Source organism: Salvelinus namaycush, chromosome 36 (assembly GCF_016432855.1).
Source record: "Salvelinus namaycush isolate Seneca chromosome 36, SaNama_1.0, whole genome shotgun sequence".
NCBI lineage: Eukaryota > Metazoa > Chordata > Actinopteri > Salmoniformes > Salmonidae > Salvelinus > Salvelinus namaycush.
The window spans coordinates 26,745,520-26,765,671 of record NC_052342.1 but is presented as its reverse complement, the minus strand read 5'-3'; the positions used below and the strand labels follow the sequence as shown (position 1 = coordinate 26,765,671).

At 42.2% G+C, this 20,152-nt stretch overlaps 1 protein-coding gene across 1 annotated transcript in view; it reads left to right on the top strand.

The window, feature by feature from the left end:
• The window catches only part of LOC120030529 (coronin-2A-like), a 26,241-nt gene extending 8,497 nt beyond the window's left edge, over window positions 1-17,744 (top strand). Inside the window, exons 8-11 of the mRNA XM_038975936.1 lie at window positions 109-202; window positions 865-1,151; window positions 13,939-14,007; window positions 17,679-17,744. Of these exons, the coding sequence (XP_038831864.1) occupies window positions 109-202; window positions 865-1,151; window positions 13,939-14,007; window positions 17,679-17,744 (516 nt within the window). The remainder of the gene's footprint in view (window positions 1-108; window positions 203-864; window positions 1,152-13,938; window positions 14,008-17,678) is intronic.
• The last annotated feature ends 2,408 nt before the right edge of the window (window positions 17,745-20,152 follow it).

The following is a 20,152-nucleotide window of genomic DNA, read 5'->3' as shown; positions in this document are numbered from 1 at the left end:
GAGCGAGGCAGAGCGAGAGAGAGAGAGAGAGAGAGAGAGAGAGAGAGAGAGAGAGAGAGAGAGAGAGAGAGAGAGAGTTCACTCAATTGTTTTATGTCCTCTCTCCAGTCCCCAAAGACCTTCCAGGATGACATCTTCCCCATGACAGCAGGCAACGAGGCGGCCCTGACGGCTCAACAGTGGCTCTCAGGGATCAATAGAGGTCAGTGTAACTGGGAGCCAAGATGGGCGACTATGACTCTCAGTTGCATATAAAGGCCTGTATAATATGGAAACTGGCCGACCAGTAGGCCCCTTTCCTCATACACGTCATGCTTTGGAACTGGTAATTACGACTAGGAAACTCGGGCTGAACTCTGACATCACGCACCACTGAAAATGGCAACAAACATGGTGGCGATTTCATCTGTCAATGGTGAGAATGGTTCTTGTTTTCCTTCCCGAGCACGTGAACGCTCGGGAAGTTGTTCCTCCTCCCTTCCTTATTCATTACAGGGACACTGGACCCAACATGGGCAACTGTGGCTCTCAGTTGCATAGAAAGGCCTGTATAATAGGGAAACTGGCAAACCAGTAGGCCTCATCTATCCACCTTGTTCCTCATTCGATATAGGGACACTGGTGCCAACATGGCTGACCAGCAGGGATTACAAAACACAGTTTCTCCCCTTCAATCCCCCAACACAAGGTTTCATTCCAAGTGGCACCCTATTCCCTAACGGTCTGGTCTAAAAGTAGTGGACTCAATCCCCCAACACAAGGTTTCATTCCAAGTGGCACCCTATTCCCTAACGGTCTGGTCTAAAAGTAGTGGACTCAATAGGGGAAACACACCCTAAACCACTGTTATATCCACCCTACCAGGCCCGGTGCTGATGTGTCTGAAACCTGGCACTAAGGTAGCCAACCCCTACCCAGAGACCCTACCCAGGAGGGGGCTGAGCAGCTTCCAAGGTGGGGGACCAGGAGAGCCAGGGTCCACGGAGCAGGCCTTCCTCCAGGAGCAGCTAGCCTACCAGGACGCCAAGTACCCCAGGGAAGTGGCTGATCTGTCGGGCTGGCAGCCAGACGAGACCCAGGCTCCGGGTTGGGCCTACACTCCCCACTGTTGTGAGCCCTCAGAGTGCCCTCCACCCAGGACAGAGAGTGAGGTGAGTTGGATTGGCTGTCAAAGGCTACACATGAAGGCCTACCTCCAGATGTGTAGCCTATAGCCAGTTTTGTAGAGTCTTAAGAAAAAAACTCAAAATCTGATTTTCCTCTGGTTTTAGAGGCGTTTCAGAGGTGTTTCAGAGGTGTTTCAGAGTGTGTTTCGGAGTGTGTTTTGGAGTGTGTTTCAGTGTGTTTCAGAGGTGTTTCAGAGGTGTTTCAGAGGTGTTTCAGAGGTGTTTCAGAGTGTGTTTCAGAGTGTGTTTCAGATTGTGTTTTAGTGTGTTTCGGAGTGTGTTTTAGTGTGTTTCAGAGTGTGTTTCAGAGTGTGTTTCAGAGTGTGTTTCGGAGTGTGTTTTGGAGTGTGTTTCAGTGTGTTTCAGAGGTGTTTCAGAGGTGTTTCAGAGTGTGTTTCAGAGTGTGTTTCAGAGTGTGTTTCAGAGTTGTTTCAGAGGTGTTTCAGAGGTGTTTCAGAGTGTGTTTCAGATTGTGTTTCAGATTGTGTTTCAGAGTGTGTTTTAGTGTGTTTCGGAGTGTGTTTTAGTGTGTTTCGGAGTGTGTTTCAGAGTGTGTTTCAGAGTGTGTTTCAGAGTGTGTTTCAGGGTGTGTTTAAGAGTGTTTTAGAGTGTGTTTCAGAGTGTGTTTCAGGGTGTGTTTAAGAGTGTTTTAGAGTGTGTTTCAGAGTGTGTTTCAGAGTGCGTTTCAGAGTGTGTTTTAGAGGTGTTTCAGAGTGTGTTTCAGAGTGTGTTTCGGAGTGTGTTTTGGAGTGTGTTTCAGAGGTGTTTCAGATTGTGTTTCAGAGTGTGTTTCAGATTGTGTTTCAGATTGTGTTTCAGATTGTGTTTCAGAGTGTGTTATAGTGTGTGTTTTAGTGTGTTTTAGTGTGTTTTAGTGTGTTTCAGAGGTGTTTCAGGGTGTGTTTCAGGGTGTGTTTCAGAGTGTGTTTCAGAGTGTGTTTCAGAGTGTGTTTCAGAGTGTGTTTTAGTGTGTTTCAGAGGTGTTTCAGGGTGTGTTTCAGGGTGTGTTTCAGAGTGTGTTTCAGAGTGTGTTTCAGAGTGTTTCAGAGTGTGTTTCAGAGTGTGTTTCAGAGTGTGTTTCAGAGTTGTTTCAGAGGTGTTTCAGAGGTGTTTCAGAGTGTGTTTCAGATTGTGTTTCAGATTGTGTTTCAGAGTGTGTTTTAGTGTGTTTCGGAGTGTGTTTTAGTGTGTTTTGGAGTGTGTTTCAGTGTGTTTCAGAGGTGTTTCAGAGGTGTTTCAGAGGTGTTTCAGAGGTGTTTCAGAGTGTGTTTCAGAGTGTGTTTCAGATTGTGTTTTAGTGTGTTTCGGAGTGTGTTTTAGTGTGTTTCAGAGTGTGTTTCAGAGTGTGTTTCAGAGTGTGTTTCGGAGTGTGTTTTGGAGTGTGTTTCAGTGTGTTTCAGAGGTGTTTCAGAGGTGTTTCAGAGTGTGTGTTTCAGAGTGTGTTTCAGAGTGTGTTTCAGAGTTGTTTCAGAGGTGTTTCAGAGGTGTTTCAGAGTGTGTTTCAGATTGTGTTTCAGATTGTGTTTCAGAGTGTGTTTTAGTGTGTTTCGGAGTGTGTTTTAGTGTGTTTCGGAGTGTGTTTCAGAGTGTGTTTCAGAGTGTGTTTCAGAGTGTGTTTCAGGGTGTGTTTAAGAGTGTTTTAGAGTGTGTTTCAGAGTGTGTTTCAGGGTGTGTTTAAGAGTGTTTTAGAGTGTGTTTCAGAGTGTGTTTCAGAGTGCGTTTCAGAGTGTGTTTTAGAGGTGTTTCAGAGTGTGTTTCAGAGTGTGTTTCGGAGTGTGTTTTGGAGTGTGTTTCAGAGGTGTTTCAGATTGTGTTTCAGAGTGTGTTTCAGATTGTGTTTCAGATTGTGTTTCAGATTGTGTTTCAGAGTGTGTTATAGTGTGTGTTTTAGTGTGTTTTAGTGTGTTTTAGTGTGTTTCAGAGGTGTTTCAGGGTGTGTTTCAGGGTGTGTTTCAGAGTGTGTTTCAGAGTGTGTTTCAGAGTGTGTTTCAGAGTGTGTTTTAGTGTGTTTCAGAGGTGTTTCAGGGTGTGTTTCAGGGTGTGTTTCAGAGTGTGTTTCAGAGTGTGTTTCAGAGTGTTTCAGAGTGTGTTTCAGAGTGTGTTTCGGAGTGTGTTTTAGTGTGTTTTAGTGTGTTTCAGAGGTGTTTCAGAGGTGTTTCAGAGGTGTTTCAGAGTGTTTCGGAGTGTGTTTTAGTGTGTTTTAGTGTGTTTTAGTGTGTTTTAGTGTGTTTCAGAGTGTGTTTCAGAGTGTTTCAGAGTGTGTTTCAGAGTGTGTTTTAGTGTGTTTCAGAGTGTGTTTCAGAGTGTGTTTGTGGAGTGTGTTTTAGTGTGTTTTAGTGTGTTTCGGAGTGTGTTTCAGTGTGTTTCGGAGTGTGTTTCAGAGTGTGTTTCAGAGTGTGTTTCAGAGTGTGTTTCGGAGTGTGTTTCGGAGTGTGTTTCGGAGTGTGTTTCGGAGTGTGTTTCGGAGTGTGTTTTAGTGTGTTTCGGAGTGTGTTTCAGAGGTGTTTCGGAGGTGTTTCAGAGTGTGTTTCAGAGTGTGTTTCAGAGTGTGTTTTAGTGTGTTTCAGAGTGTGTTTTAGTGTGTTTCAGAGTGTGTTTGTGGAGTGTGTTTCAGAGTGTTTTAGAATGTGTTTCAGAGTGTGTTTCAGAGTGCGTTTCAGAGTGTGTTTTAGAGGTGTTTCAGAGTGTGTTTCAGAGTGTGTTTTGGAGTGTGTTTCAGAGGTGTTTCAGAGGTGTTTCAGAGTGTGTTTCAGAGTGTGTTTCAGATTGTGTTTCAGATTGTGTTTCAGAGTGTGTTTCAGAGTGTGTTATAGTGTGTTTTAGTGTGTTTTAGTGTGTTTCAGAGGTGTTTCAGAGTGTGTTTCAGGGTGTGTTTCAGAGTGTGTTTCAGAGTGTGTTTCAGAGTGTGTTTCGGAGTGTGTTTTAGTGTGTTTTAGTGTGTTTCAGAGGTGTTTCAGAGTGTGTTTCAGAGTGTGTTTCAGAGTGTGTTTCAGAGTGTGTTTCAGATTGTGTTTCAGATTGTGTTTAAGAGTGTGTTATAGTGTGTGTTTTAGTGTGTTTTAGTGTGTTTTAGTGTGTTTCAGAGGTGTTTCAGAGTGTGTTTCAGGGTGTGTTTCAGAGTGTGTTTCAGAGTGTGTTTCAGAGTGTGTTTCAGAGTGTGTTTTAGTGTGTTTTGGAGTGTGTTTTAGTGTGTTTTAGTGTGTTTCAGAGGTGTTTCAGAGTGTTTCGGAGTGTGTTTTAGTGTGTTTTAGTGTGTTTTAGTGTGTTTCAGAGTGTGTTTCAGAGTGTGTTTTAGTGTGTTTCAGAGGTGTTTCAGGGTGTGTTTCAGGGTGTGTTTCAGGGTGTTTCAGAGTGTGTTTCAGAGTGTGTTTCAGAGTGTGTTTCAGAGTGTGTTTCAGAGTGTGTTTTAGTGTGTTTCGGAGTGTGTTTTAGTGTGTTTTAGTGTGTTTTAGTGTGTTTCAGAGGTGTTTCAGAGGTGTTTCAGAGTGTTTCGGAGTGTGTTTTAGTGTGTTTTAGTGTGTTTCAGAGTGTGTTTCAGAGTGTTTCAGAGTGTGTTTCAGAGTGTGTTTTAGTGTGTTTCAGAGTGTGTTTCAGAGTGTGTTTGTGGAGTGTGTTTTAGTGTGTTTTAGTGTGTTTCGGAGTGTGTTTCGGAGTGTGTTTCAGAGTGTGTTTCAGAGTGTGTTTCGGAGTGTGTTTCGGAGTGTGTTTCGGAGTGTGTTTCGGAGTGTGTTTCGGAGTGTGTTTTAGTGTGTTTCGGAGTGTGTTTCAGAGGTGTTTCGGAGGTGTTTCGGAGGTGTTTCGGAGGTGTTTCAGAGTGTGTTTCGGAGTGTGTTTTAGTGTGTTTCAGAGTGTGTTTCAGAGTGTGTTTCCGAGTGTGTTTCAGAGTGTGTTTTAGTGTGTTTCAGAGTGTGTTTTAGTGTGTTTCAGAGTGTGTTTGTGGAGTGTGTTTAAGAGTGTTTCAGAGTGTGTTTCAGAGTGTGTTTTAGAGGTGTTTCATAGTGTGTTTCAGAGTGTGTTTTGGAGTGTGTTTCAGAGGTGTTTCAGAGTGTGTTTCAGAGTGTGTTTCAGATTGTGTTTCAGAGTGTGTTTCAGAGTGTGTTATAGTGTGTTTTAGTGTGTTTTAGTGTGTTTCAGAGGTGTTTCAGAGTGTGTTTCAGGGTGTGTTTCAGAGTGTGTTTCAGAGTGTGTTTCAGAGTGTGTTTCAGAGTGTGTTTCGGAGTGTGTTTTAGTGTGTTTCAGAGGTGTTTCAGAGTGTGTTTCAGAGTGTGTTTCAGAGTGTGTTTCAGAGTGTGTTTCAGATTGTGTTTCAGATTGTGTTTCAGAGTGTGTTATAGTGTGTGTTTTAGTGTGTTTTAGTGTGTTTTAGTGTGTTTCAGAGGTGTTTCAGAGTGTGTTTCAGGGTGTGTTTCAGAGTGTGTTTCAGAGTGTGTTTCAGAGTGTGTTTCAGAGTGTGTTTTAGTGTGTTTCGGAGTGTGTTTTAGTGTGTTTTAGTGTGTTTCAGAGGTGTTTCAGAGTGTTTCGGAGTGTGTTTTAGTGTGTTTTAGTGTGTTTTAGTGTGTTTCAGAGTGTGTTTCAGAGTGTGTTTTAGTGTGTTTCAGAGGTGTTTCAGGGTGTGTTTCAGGGTGTGTTTCAGGGTGTTTCAGAGTGTGTTTCAGAGTGTGTTTCAGAGTGTGTTTTAGTGTGTTTCAGAGTGTGTTTTAGTGTGTTTCAGAGTGTGTTTGTGGAGTGTGTTTCAGAGTGTTTTAGAATGTGTTTCAGAGTGTGTTTCAGAGTGCGTTTCAGAGTGTGTTTTAGAGGTGTTTCAGAGTGTGTTTCAGAGTGTGTTTTGGAGTGTGTTTCAGAGGTGTTTCAGAGGTGTTTCAGAGTGTGTTTCAGAGTGTGTTTCAGATTGTGTTTCAGATTGTGTTTCAGAGTGTGTTTCAGAGTGTGTTATAGTGTGTTTTAGTGTGTTTTAGTGTGTTTCAGAGGTGTTTCAGAGTGTGTTTCAGGGTGTGTTTCAGAGTGTGTTTCAGAGTGTGTTTCAGAGTGTGTTTCGGAGTGTGTTTTAGTGTGTTTTAGTGTGTTTCAGAGGTGTTTCAGAGTGTGTTTCAGAGTGTGTTTCAGAGTGTGTTTCAGATTGTGTTTCAGATTGTGTTTAAGAGTGTGTTATAGTGTGTGTTTTAGTGTGTTTTAGTGTGTTTTAGTGTGTTTCAGAGGTGTTTCAGAGTGTGTTTCAGGGTGTGTTTCAGAGTGTGTTTCAGAGTGTGTTTCAGAGTGTGTTTTAGTGTGTTTTGGAGTGTGTTTTAGTGTGTTTTAGTGTGTTTCAGAGGTGTTTCAGAGTGTTTCGGAGTGTGTTTTAGTGTGTTTTAGTGTGTTTTAGTGTGTTTCAGAGTGTGTTTCAGAGTGTGTTTTAGTGTGTTTCAGAGGTGTTTCAGGGTGTGTTTCAGGGTGTGTTTCAGGGTGTTTCAGAGTGTGTTTCAGAGTGTGTTTCAGAGTGTGTTTCAGAGTGTGTTTTAGTGTGTTTCGGAGTGTGTTTTAGTGTGTTTTAGTGTGTTTTAGTGTGTTTCAGAGGTGTTTCAGAGGTGTTTCAGAGTGTTTCGGAGTGTGTTTTAGTGTGTTTTAGTGTGTTTCAGAGTGTGTTTCAGAGTGTTTCAGAGTGTGTTTCAGAGTGTGTTTTAGTGTGTTTCAGAGTGTGTTTCAGAGTGTGTTTGTGGAGTGTGTTTTAGTGTGTTTTAGTGTGTTTCGGAGTGTGTTTCGGAGTGTGTTTCAGAGTGTGTTTCAGAGTGTGTTTCGGAGTGTGTTTCGGAGTGTGTTTCGGAGTGTGTTTCGGAGTGTGTTTCGGAGTGTGTTTTAGTGTGTTTCGGAGTGTGTTTCGGAGTGTGTTTCAGAGGTGTTTCGGAGGTGTTTCGGAGGTGTTTCGGAGGTGTTTCAGAGTGTGTTTCGGAGTGTGTTTTAGTGTGTTTCAGAGTGTGTTTCAGAGTGTGTTTCCGAGTGTGTTTCAGAGTGTGTTTTAGTGTGTTTCAGAGTGTGTTTTAGTGTGTTTCAGAGTTTGTTTGTGGAGTGTGTTTAAGAGTGTTTCAGAGTGTGTTTCAGAGTGTGTTTCAGAGGTGTTTCAGAGTGTGTTTCAGGGTGTGTTTCAGAGTGTGTTTCAGAGGTGTTTCAGAGTGTGTTTCAGAGTGTGTTTCAGATTGTGTTTCAGATTGTGTTTCAGAGTGTGTTTCAGAGTGTGTTATAGTGTGTTTTAGTGTGTTTTAGTGTGTTTCAGAGGTGTTTCAGAGTGTGTTTCAGGGTGTGTTTCAGAGTGTGTTTCAGAGTGTGTTTCAGAGTGTGTTTCAGAGTGTGTTTCGGAGTGTGTTTTAGTGTGTTTCAGAGGTGTTTCAGAGTGTGTTTCAGAGTGTGTTTCAGAGTGTGTTTCAGAGTGTGTTTCAGATTGTGTTTCAGATTGTGTTTCAGAGTGTGTTATAGTGTGTGTTTTAGTGTGTTTTAGTGTGTTTTAGTGTGTTTCAGAGGTGTTTCAGAGTGTGTTTCAGGGTGTGTTTCAGAGTGTGTTTCAGAGTGTGTTTCAGAGTGTGTTTCAGAGTGTGTTTTAGTGTGTTTCGGAGTGTGTTTTAGTGTGTTTTAGTGTGTTTCAGAGGTGTTTCAGAGTGTTTCGGAGTGTGTTTTAGTGTGTTTTAGTGTGTTTTAGTGTGTTTCAGAGTGTGTTTCAGAGTGTGTTTTAGTGTGTTTCAGAGGTGTTTCAGGGTGTGTTTCAGGGTGTGTTTCAGGGTGTTTCAGAGTGTGTTTCAGAGTGTGTTTCAGAGTGTGTTTCAGAGTGTGTTTTAGTGTGTTTCGGAGTGTGTTTTAGTGTGTTTTAGTGTGTTTCAGAGGTGTTTCAGAGGTGTTTCAGAGTGTTTCGGAGTGTGTTTTAGTGTGTTTTAGTGTGTTTTAGTGTGTTTCAGAGTGTGTTTCAGAGTGTTTCAGAGTGTGTTTCAGAGTGTGTTTTAGTGTGTTTCAGAGTGTGTTTCAGAGTGTGTTTGTGGAGTGTGTTTTAGTGTGTTTTAGTGTGTTTCGGAGTGTGTTTCGGAGTGTGTTTCAGAGTGTGTTTCAGAGTGTGTTTCAGAGTGTGTTTCGGAGTGTGTTTCGGAGTGTGTTTCGGAGTGTGTTTCGGAGTGTGTTTTAGTGTGTTTCGGAGTGTGTTTCAGAGGTGTTTCGGAGGTGTTTCGGAGGTGTTTCAGAGTGTGTTTCGGAGTGTGTTTTAGTGTGTTTCAGAGTGTGTTTCAGAGTGTGTTTCCGAGTGTGTTTCAGAGTGTGTTTTAGTGTGTTTCAGAGTGTGTTTTAGTGTGTTTCAGAGTGTGTTTGTGGAGTGTGTTTAAGAGTGTTTCAGAGTGTGTTTCAGAGTGTGTTTTAGAGGTGTTTCATAGTGTGTTTCAGAGTGTGTTTTGGAGTGTGTTTCAGAGGTGTTTCAGAGGTGTTTCAGAGTGTGTTTCAGAGTGTGTTTCAGATTGTGTTTCAGAGTGTGTTTCAGAGTGTGTTATAGTGTGTTTTAGTGTGTTTTAGTGTGTTTCAGAGGTGTTTCAGAGTGTGTTTCAGGGTGTGTTTCAGAGTGTGTTTCAGAGTGTGTTTCAGAGTGTGTTTCAGTGTGTTTCGGAGTGTGTTTTAGTGTGTTTTAGTGTGTTTCAGAGGTGTTTCAGAGTGTGTTTCAGAGTTTGTTTCAGAGTGTGTTTCAGAGTGTGTTTCAGATTGTGTTTCAGATTGTGTTTCAGAGTGTGTTATAGTGTGTGTTTTAGTGTGTTTTAGTGTGTTTCAGAGGTGTTTCAGGGTGTGTTTCAGAGTGTGTTTCAGAGTGTGTTTCAGAGTGTGTTTCAGAGTGTGTTTCAGAGTGTGTTTTAGTGTGTTTCGGAGTGTGTTTTAGTGTGTTTTAGTGTGTTTCAGAGGTGTTTCAGAGTGTTTCGGAGTGTGTTTTAGTGTGTTTTAGTGTGTTTCAGAGTGTGTTTCAGAGTGTGTTTCAGAGTGTTTCAGAGTGTGTTTCAGAGTGTGTTTTAGTGTGTTTCAGAGTGTGTTTCAGAGTGTGTTTGTGGAGTGTGTTTTAGTGTGTTTTAGTGTGTTTCGGAGTGTGTTTCAGTGTGTTTCGGAGTGTGTTTCAGAGTGTGTTTCGGAGTGTGTTTCGGAGTGTGTTTCGGAGTGTGTTTCGGAGTGTGTTTTAGTGTGTTTTAGTGTGTTTCGGAGTGTGTTTCAGAGGTGTTTCAGAGTGTGTTTCAGAGTGTGTTTCGGAGTGTGTTTCAGAGGTGTTTCGGAGGTGTTTCAGAGTGTGTTTCAGAGTGTGTTTCAGAGTGTGTTTCAGAGTGTGTTTTAGTGTGTTTCAGAGTGTGTTTTAGTGTGTTTCAGAGTGTGTTTGTGGAGTGTGTTTCAGAGTGTTTTAGAATGTGTTTCAGAGTGTGTTTCAGAGTGCGTTTCAGAGTGTGTTTTAGAGGTGTTTCAGAGTGTGTTTCAGAGTGTGTTTTGGAGTGTGTTTCAGAGGTGTTTCAGAGGTGTTTCAGAGTGTGTTTCAGAGTGTGTTTCAGATTGTGTTTCAGATTGTGTTTCAGAGTGTGTTATAGTGTGTGTTTTAGTGTGTTTTAGTGTGTTTTAGTGTGTTTTAGTGTGTTTCAGAGGTGTTTCAGAGTGTGTTTCAGGGTGTGTTTCAGAGTGTGTTTCAGAGTGTGTTTCAGAGTGTGTTTCGGAGTGTGTTTTAGTGTGTTTTAGTGTGTTTCAGAGGTGTTTCAGAGTGTGTTTCAGAGTGTGTTTCAGAGTGTGTTTCAGAGTGTGTTTCAGATTGTGTTTCAGATTGTGTTTCAGAGTGTGTTATAGTGTGTGTTTTAGTGTGTTTTAGTGTGTTTTAGTGTGTTTCAGAGGTGTTTCAGAGTGTGTTTCAGGGTGTGTTTCAGAGTGTGTTTCAGAGTGTGTTTCAGAGTGTGTTTTAGTGTGTTTCGGAGTGTGTTTTAGTGTGTTTTAGTGTGTTTCAGAGGTGTTTCAGAGTGTTTCGGAGTGTGTTTTAGTGTGTTTTAGTGTGTTTTAGTGTGTTTCAGAGTGTGTTTCAGAGTGTGTTTTAGTGTGTTTCAGAGGTGTTTCAGGGTGTGTTTCAGGGTGTGTTTCAGGGTGTTTCAGAGTGTGTTTCAGAGTGTGTTTCAGAGTGTGTTTCAGAGTGTGTTTTAGTGTGTTTCGGAGTGTGTTTTAGTGTGTTTTAGTGTGTTTTAGTGTGTTTCAGAGGTGTTTCAGAGGTGTTTCAGAGTGTTTCGGAGTGTGTTTTAGTGTGTTTTAGTGTGTTTTAGTGTGTTTTAGTGTGTTTCAGAGTGTGTTTCAGAGTGTTTCAGAGTGTGTTTCAGAGTGTGTTTTAGTGTGTTTCAGAGTGTGTTTCAGAGTGTGTTTGTGGAGTGTGTTTTAGTGTGTTTTAGTGTGTTTCGGAGTGTGTTTCGGAGTGTGTTTCAGAGTGTGTTTCAGAGTGTGTTTCAGAGTGTGTTTCAGAGTGTGTTTCGGAGTGTGTTTCGGAGTGTGTTTCGGAGTGTGTTTCGGAGTGTGTTTTAGTGTGTTTCGGAGTGTGTTTCAGAGGTGTTTCGGAGGTGTTTCGGAGGTGTTTCGGAGGTGTTTCAGAGTGTGTTTCGGAGTGTGTTTTAGTGTGTTTCAGAGTGTGTTTCAGAGTGTGTTTCCGAGTGTGTTTCAGAGTGTGTTTTAGTGTGTTTCAGAGTGTGTTTTAGTGTGTTTCAGAGTGTGTTTGTGGAGTGTGTTTAAGAGTGTTTCAGAGTGTGTTTCAGAGTGTGTTTTAGAGGTGTTTCAGAGTGTGTTTCAGAGTGTGTTTTGGAGTGTGTTTCAGAGGTGTTTCAGAGGTGTTTCAGAGTGTGTTTCAGAGTGTGTTTCAGATTGTGTTTCAGATTGTGTTTCAGAGTGTGTTTCAGAGTGTGTTATAGTGTGTTTTAGTGTGTTTTAGTGTGTTTCAGAGGTGTTTCAGAGTGTGTTTCAGGGTGTGTTTCAGAGTGTGTTTCAGAGTGTGTTTCAGAGTGTGTTTCGGAGTGTGTTTTAGTGTGTTTTAGTGTGTTTCAGAGGTGTTTCAGAGTGTGTTTCAGAGTGTGTTTCAGAGTGTGTTTCAGATTGTGTTTCAGATTGTGTTTCAGAGTGTGTTATAGTGTGTGTTTTAGTGTGTTTTAGTGTGTTTTAGTGTGTTTCAGAGGTGTTTCAGAGTGTGTTTCAGGGTGTGTTTCAGAGTGTGTTTCAGAGTGTGTTTCAGAGTGTGTTTCAGAGTGTGTTTTAGTGTGTTTCGGAGTGTGTTTTAGTGTGTTTTAGTGTGTTTCAGAGGTGTTTCAGAGTGTTTCGGAGTGTGTTTTAGTGTGTTTTAGTGTGTTTTAGTGTGTTTCAGAGTGTGTTTCAGAGTGTGTTTTAGTGTGTTTCAGAGGTGTTTCAGGGTGTGTTTCAGGGTGTTTCAGAGTGTGTTTCAGAGTGTGTTTCAGAGTGTGTTTTAGTGTGTTTCGGAGTGTGTTTTAGTGTGTTTTAGTGTGTTTTAGTGTGTTTCAGAGTGTTTCGGAGTGTGTTTTAGTGTGTTTTAGTGTGTTTCAGAGTGTGTTTCAGAGTGTTTCAGAGTGTGTTTCAGAGTGTGTTTTAGTGTGTTTCAGAGTGTGTTTCAGAGTGTGTTTGTGGAGTGTGTTTTAGTGTGTTTTAGTGTGTTTCGGAGTGTGTTTCGGAGTGTGTTTCAGAGTGTGTTTCAGAGTGTGTTTCAGAGTGTGTTTCAGAGTGTGTTTCGGAGTGTGTTTTAGTGTGTTTCAGAGTGTGTTTCAGAGTGTGTTTCCGAGTGTGTTTCAGAGTGTGTTTTAGTGTGTTTCAGAGTGTGTTTTAGTGTGTTTCAGAGTGTGTTTGTGGAGTGTGTTTAAGAGTGTTTCAGAGTGTGTTTCAGAGTGTGTTTCAGAGTGTGTTTCGGAGTGTGTTTTAGTGTGTTTCAGAGTGTGTTTCAGAGTGTGTTTCCGAGTGTGTTTCAGAGTGTGTTTTAGTGTGTTTCAGAGTGTGTTTTAGTGTGTTTCAGAGTGTGTTTGTGGAGTGTGTTTAAGAGTGTTTCAGAGTGTGTTTCAGAGTGTGTTTTAGAGGTGTTTCATAGTGTGTTTCAGAGTGTGTTTTGGAGTGTGTTTCAGAGGTGTTTCAGAGGTGTTTCAGAGTGTGTTTCAGAGTGTGTTTCAGATTGTGTTTCAGAGTGTGTTTCAGAGTGTGTTATAGTGTGTTTTAGTGTGTTTTAGTGTGTTTTAGTGTGTTTCAGAGGTGTTTCAGAGTGTGTTTCAGGGTGTGTTTCAGAGTGTGTTTCAGAGTGTGTTTCAGAGTGTGTTTCAGTGTGTTTCGGAGTGTGTTTTAGTGTGTTTTAGTGTGTTTCAGAGGTGTTTCAGAGTGTGTTTCAGAGTTTGTTTCAGAGTTTGTTTCAGAGTGTGTTTCAGAGTGTGTTTCAGATTGTGTTTCAGATTGTGTTTCAGAGTGTGTTATAGTGTGTGTTTTAGTGTGTTTTAGTGTGTTTTAGTGTGTTTTAGTGTGTTTCAGAGGTGTTTCAGGGTGTGTTTCAGAGTGTGTTTCAGAGTGTGTTTCAGAGTGTGTTTCAGAGTGTGTTTTAGTGTGTTTCGGAGTGTGTTTTAGTGTGTTTTAGTGTGTTTCAGAGGTGTTTCAGAGTGTTTCGGAGTGTGTTTTAGTGTGTTTTAGTGTGTTTCAGAGTGTGTTTCAGAGTGTGTTTCAGAGTGTTTCAGAGTGTGTTTCAGAGTGTGTTTTAGTGTGTTTCAGAGTGTGTTTCAGAGTGTGTTTGTGGAGTGTGTTTTAGTGTGTTTTAGTGTGTTTCGGAGTGTGTTTCAGTGTGTTTCGGAGTGTGTTTCAGAGTGTGTTTCGGAGTGTGTTTCGGAGTGTGTTTTAGTGTGTTTTAGTGTGTTTCGGAGTGTGTTTCAGAGGTGTTTCAGAGTGTGTTTCAGAGTGTGTTTCGGAGTGTGTTTTAGTGTGTTTCAGAGTGTGTTTCAGAGTGTGTTTCAGAGTGTGTTTCAGAGTGTGTTTTAGTGTGTTTCAGAGTGTGTTTCGGAGTGTGTTTCAGAGTGTGTTTGTGGAGTGTGTTTTAGTGTGTTTTAGTGTGTTTCGGAGTGTGTTTCAGAGTGTGTTTCAGAGTGTGTTTCGGAGTGTGTTTCGGAGTGTGTTTCGGAGTGTGTTTCAGAGTGTGTTTCGGAGTGTGTTTCAGAGGTGTTTCGGAGGTGTTTCAGAGTGTGTTTCAGAGTGTGTTTCAGAGTGTGTTTTAGAGTGTGTTTCAGAGTGTGTTTTAGAGTGTGTTTTAGAGTGTGTTTCAGAGGTGTTTCAGAGTGTGTTTCAGAGTGTTTCAGAGTGTTTCAGAGAGTGTTTCAGAGAGTGTTTCAGAGTGTGTTTCGGAGTGTGTTTCGGAGTGTGTTTTAGTGTGTTTCGGAGTGTGTTTCAGAGGTGTTTCGGAGGTGTTTCAGAGGTGTTTCAGAGGTGTTTCAGAGGTGTTTCAGAGTGTGTTTCGGAGTGTGTTTCGGAGTGTGTTTCAGAGTGTGTTTCAGAGTGTGTTTCAGAGTGTGTTTCGGAGTGTGTTTCGGAGTGTGTTTCGGAGTGTGTTTCGGAGTGTGTTTCGTAGTGTGTTTCGGAGTGTGTTTTAGTGTGTTTTAGTGTGTTTTAGTGTGTTTTAGTGTGTTTCAAAGTGTGTTTCAGAGTGTGATTTAGAGGTGTTTCAGAGTGTGTTTTAGAGGTGTTTCAGAGGTGTTTCAGAGTGTGTTTCGGAGTGTGTTTCGGAGTGTGTTTCAGAGTGTGTTTCTGTGTGTTACAGCTCCTACAGGCGTTCTACAGGCAACAAGAGGAGATCAGGGGACTGAGAGACCAGCTCAACCAGAGAAAGGTCAGTGCGTATACACTGAGTGTACTAAACATTAAGAACACCTTCCTAATATTGAATTGCAGCCTATTTTGCCCTCAGAACAGCCTCAATTCATCAGGACATGGACTCTACAAGGTGTCGAAAGCGTTCCACAGGGATGCTGTCCCATGTTGACTCCAATGCTTCCCCACAGTTGTGTCAAGTTGGCTAGATGTCCTTTGGGTGGTGGACCATTCTTGATGCACACGGGAAACTGTTGAGCGTGAAAAACCCAGCAGCATTGCAGTTCTTGACACAAACCGGTGCGCCTGGCACCTACTACCATACCCCGTTTAAAGGGACTTAATAAATATTTTGTCTTGCCCATTCACCCTCTGAATGGTACACATACACAATCCATGTCTCAATTGTCTCAATGCTTAAAAATCCTTCTTTAACCCGTCTCCTCCCCTTCATCTACACTGAAGTGGGTTTAACAAGTGACATAAATAAGGGATCATAGCTTTCACCTGGATTCACCTGGTCAGTCTGTCATGGAAAGACCAGGTGTTCTTAATGTTTTGTACACTCAGTGTGTGTGTGTGTGTGTGTGTGTGTGTGTGTGTGTGTGTGTGTGTGTGTGTGTGTGTGTGTGTGTGTGTTTGTGGTCTGGTGTGTGTATCTGGTCTGATTTGTGTGTGTGTGTGTGTGTGTGTGTGTGTGTGTGTGTGTGTGTGTGTGTGTGTGTGTGTGTGTGTGTGTGTGTGTGTGTTTGTGGTCTGGTGTGTGTATCTGGTCTGATTTGTGTGTGTGTGGTCTAGAGGTCGACCCATTATGATTTTTCAACGCCGATACCGATATCGATTATTGGAGGACTAAAAAAAGCCAATACCGATTAATCGGCCAATTTCTTTATTTGTAATAATGACAATTACAACAATACTGAATGAACACTTATTTTAAATTAATATACATCAATAAAATCAATTTAGCCTCAAATAAATAATTAAACATGTTCAATTTGGTTTAAATATTGCAAAAACAAAGTGTTGGAGAAGAAAGTAAAAGTGCAATATGTGCTATGTAAGAAAGCTAACGTTTAAGTTCCTTGCTCAGAACAAGAGAACATATGAAAGCTGATGGTTCCTTTTAACATGAGTCTTCAATATTCCCAGGTAAGAAGTTTTAGGTAGTAGTTATTATAGGAATTATTGGACTATTTCTCTCTATACCATTTGTATTTCATATACCTTTGACTATTGGATGTTCTTATAGGCACTTTAGTATTGCCAGTAAAGCTTCCGTCCCTCTCCTCGCCCCAGGAACACATCGACAACAGCCACCCTCGAAGCATCGTTACCCATCGCTCCACAAAAGCCGCTGCCCTTGCAGGGCAAGGGGAACAACTACTCCAAGTCTCAGAACGAGTGACGTTTGAAACGCTATTAGCGCGCACCCCGCTATATAGCTAGCCATTTCACATCGGTTACACCAGCCTAATCTCGGGAGTTGATAGGCTTGAAGTCATAAACAGCTCAATGCTTGAAGCACAGCGAAGATCTGCTGGCAAACGCACGAAAGTGCTGTTTGAATGAATGCTTATGAGCCTGCTGCTGCCTACCACCGCTCAGTCAGACTGCTCTATCAAATATCAAATCATAGACTTAATTATAATATAATAAACACACAGAAATACGAGCCTTAGGTCATTAATATGGTCAAATCCGGAAACTATCATTTTGGGAAAAAAACGTTTATTCTTTCAGTGAAATACGGAACCGTTCCGTATTTTATCTAACGGGTGGCATCCCTAAGTCTAAATATTGCTGTTACATTGTACAACCTTCAATGTTTTGTCATAATTATGTACAATTCTGGCAAATTAATTACGGTCTTTGTTAGGAATAAATGGACTTCACACAGTTCGCAACGAGCCAGGCGGCCAAAACTGCTGCATATACCCTGACTTCTTGCACGGAACGCAAGAGAAGTGACACAATTTCCCTAGTTATAAGAAATTCATGTTAGCAGGCAATATTAACTAAATATGCAGGTTTAAAAATATATACTTGTGTATTGATTTTAAAGAAAGGCATTGATGTTTATGGTTAGGTACACATTGGTGCAATGACAGTGCTTTTTTCGTGAATGCGCTTGTTAAATCATCACCCGTTTGGCGAAGTAGGCTGTGATTTGATGATAAATTAACAGGCACCGCATCGATTATATGCAATGCAGGACATGATAGATTAACTAATAATATCATCAACCATGTCTAGTTAACTAGTGATTATGTTAAGCTTGATTGTTTTTTATAAGATAAGTTTAATGCTAGCTAGCAACTTACCTTGGCTTCTTGCTGCCCTCGCGTAACAGATAGTCAGCCTGCCATGCAGGCTCCTCGTGGAGTGCAATGTAAGGCAGGTGGTTAGAGCGTTGGACTAGTAACCGGAAGGTTGCAAAAACCAATCCCAGAGCTGACAAGGTAAAAATCTGTCATTCTGCCCCTGAACAAGGCAGTTAACCCACTGTTCCTAGGCCGCCATTGAAAATAAGAATGTGTTCTTAACTGACTTGCCTAGTTAAATAAAGGTGTCAAAAAAAATTGGTGTCCAAAAATTCCGATTACCGATTGTTATGAAAACTTGAAATTGGCCCTAATTAATAATCGGCCATTCCGATTAATCAGTCGACCTCTAGTGTGGTATGATTTGTGTGCTGTGTGTGTGTCTGGTCTGGTGTGTGTGTGTGTGCCTGGTCTGGTGTGTGTGTGTCTGGTCTGGTGTGTGTATCTGGTCTGGTGTGTGTATCTGGTCTGGTGTGTGTGCTGTGTGTGTATCTGGTCTGGTGTGTGTGTCTGGTCTGGTGTGTGTATCTGGTCTGGTGTGTGTATCTGGTCTGGTGTGTGTATCTGGTCTGGTGTGTGTGCTGTGTGTGTATCTGGTCTGGTGTGTGTGCTGTGTGTGTATCTGGTCTGGTGTGTGTGCTGTGTGTGTATCTGGTCTGGTGTGTGTATCTGGTCTGGTGTGTGTATCTGGTCTGGTGTGTGTATCTGGTCTGGTGTGTGTATCTGGTCTGGTGTGTGTATCTGGTCTGGTCTGGTATCTGGTCTGGTGTGTGTATCTGGTCTGGTGTGTGTATCTGGTCTGGTGTGTGTATCTGGTCTGGTGTGTATCTGGTCTGGTGTGTGTATCTGGTCTGGTGTGTGTATCTGGTCTGGTGTGTGTATCTGGTCTGGTGTGTATCTGGTCTGGTGTGTGTATCTGGTCTGGTCTGGTATCTGGTCTGGTGTGTATCTGGTCTGGTGTGTGTATCTGGTCTGGTGTGTGTATCTGGTCTGGTGTGTGTATCTGGTCTGGTATCTGGTCTGGTGTGTGTATCTGGTCTGGTCTGGTATCTGGTCTGGTGTGTGTATCTGGTCTGGTGTGTGTATCTGGTCTGGTGTGTGTGTATCTGGTCTGGTGTGTGTGTATCTGGTCTGGTCTGGTATCTGGTCTGGTGTGTGTATCTGGTCTGGTCTGGTATCTGGTCTGGTCTGGTATCTGGTCTGGTATCTGGTCTGGTCTGGTATCTGGTCTGGTGTGGTATCTGGTCTGGTGTGTATCTGGTCTGGTGTGTATCTGGTCTGGTATCTGGTCTGGTCTGGTATCTGGTCTGGTGTGTATGATATCAGGGGATAACCTTTGATCAGATCACCGTGTGTTTTTGTGTAGGTCCAGATCACACAGCTGGAACTGGAGATAAAGAACACCAGAAATAACATGAGAGCCACCTTCTGAATGATTCAACCAATCACATTAGAAGAGCCTTCTGAATCAACCAATCACGTGGGAGCAGCTTTTGGAATCAACCAATCACATAAGAGCCACCTTCTGAATGATTCAATCAATCACATTAGAAGAGCCTTCTGAATCAACCAATCACGTGGGAGCAGATTTTGGAATCAACCAATCACATAAGAGCCACCTTCTGAATGATTCAACCAATTTTTGTATTTTGTATTTATTAAGGATCCCCATTAGTTCCTATCAAGGCAGCAGCTACTCTTCATGGGGTCCAGCAAAATTAAGGCAGTTTATACAATTAACAACATTACAATAAGTGTGTACCCTCAGGTCTCTACTACTACACAAAATCCGTGTGTACTTTTTACAATTATTTAACTACGCAAGTCAGCTAAGAACAAATTCTTGTTTTCAATGACGGCATAGGAACAGTGGAACTAGGAACTGCCTTGTTCGTGGGCAGATTTGTATCAGCTCGGGGATTCGATTCCATATCAGCTCGGGGATTCGATTCCATATCAGCTCGGGGATTCGATCCCATATCAGCTCGGGGATTCGATTCCATATCAGCTCGGGGATTCGATCCCATATCAGCTCGGGGATTCGATTCCATATCAGCTCGGGGATTCGATCCCATATCAGCTCGGGGATTCGATTCCATATCAGCTCGGGGATTCGATCCCATATCAGCTCGGGGATTCGATCTTGCAACCTTTCGCTTACTAGTCCAACGCTCTAACCACTAGGCTACCTGTCACCCGTATAGTGTGTATGTTATCATGTGTGTCTCTTCACAGTCCCCGCTGTTCCATAAGGTGTTTTTTTATCCGTAAAAAAAAAAAAATCTGATTCTACTGCTGCATCAGTTACCTGATGTGGAATAGAGTTCCATGTAGTCATGGCTCTATGTAGTACTGTGCTCCTCCCATAGTCTGTTCTGGACTTGGGGACTGTGAAGAGACTTCTGGTGGCATGTCTTGTGGGGTATGTATGGGTGTCTGAGCTGTGTTCTGGTAAACAGACAGCTCGGTCCATTCAACATGTCAATACTTCTCACGAATACAAGTAGTGATGAAATCAATCCCTCATCTACTTTAAGCCAGGAGAGATTCACATATTATTAATGTTAGCTCTCCGTGTACATTTAAGGGCCAGCCATCGATTCCATATCAGCTCGGGGATTCGATTCCATATCAGCTCGGGGATTCGATCCCATATCAGCTCGGGGATTCGATTCCATATCAGCTCGGGGATTCGATCCCATATCAGCTCGGGGATTCGATTCCATATCAGCTCGGGGATTCGATCCCATATCAGCTCGGGGATTCGATTCCATATCAGCTCGGGGATTCGATCCCATATCAGCTCGGGGATTCGATTCCATATCAGCTCGGGGATTCGATCCCATATCAGCTCGGGGATTCGATTCCATATCAGCTCGGGGATTCGATCCCATATCAGCTCGGGGATTCGATTCCATATCAGCTCGGGGATTTTTCTTGAGCCAATTGTAATTTTCCTCTTTGTGGCACCTGACCACACAACTGAACAGTAGTCCAGGTGCGACAAAACTAGGGCCTGTAGGACCTGCCTTGTTGATAGTGTTGTTAATTAAGAAGGCAGAGTAACGCTTTATTATGGACCGACTTCTCCCCATCTTAGCTACTGTTGTATCAACATGTTTTCACCATGACAATTTACAATCCAGTGTTACTTCAAGCAGTTTAGTCTCCTCAACTTGCTCAATTTACACTTTATTCATGACAAGATTTAGTTTAGGTTTTAGATTTGTCACAAATACAATGCTTTTAGTTTCATGTATATTTAGGACTAAATGATTTATTGCCACCCGTTCTGAAACTGACTGCAGCTCTTTGTTAAGTGTTCCAGTGATTTCACTTGCTGTGGTAGCTTATATGTATACTATTGAGTCATCAGCACACATAGACACACTGGCTTTACTCAGAGCCATTGGCAGGTCATTAGTAAAGATTGAAAAAAGTAAGGGGCCTAGACAGCTGCCCTGGGGAATGCCTGACTCTAGCTGGATTATGTTGGAGAGGCTTCCATTAAAGAACACCCTCTGTGTTCTGTTAGACAGTTAACTCTCAAACCATAATATATAGCAGGGGGTAAAGCCATAACACAAGTTTTTCCAGCAGTAGACTATGATCGATAATGTCAAAAGCTGCACTGAAGTCTAACAAAACAGCCCCCACAATCAATTTTTATCATCAATTTCTCTCAGCCAATCATCACTCATTTGTGTAAGTGTTGTACATGTTGAGTGTCCTTCCCTATAAGCGTACTGAAAATCTCTTAATTTTGTTTACTGTGGGTTGGCTGTTTGAGCCAGTAAAGGGGTCTTTGCTATTCTTGGGTAGTGGAATGACTTTCCAGGC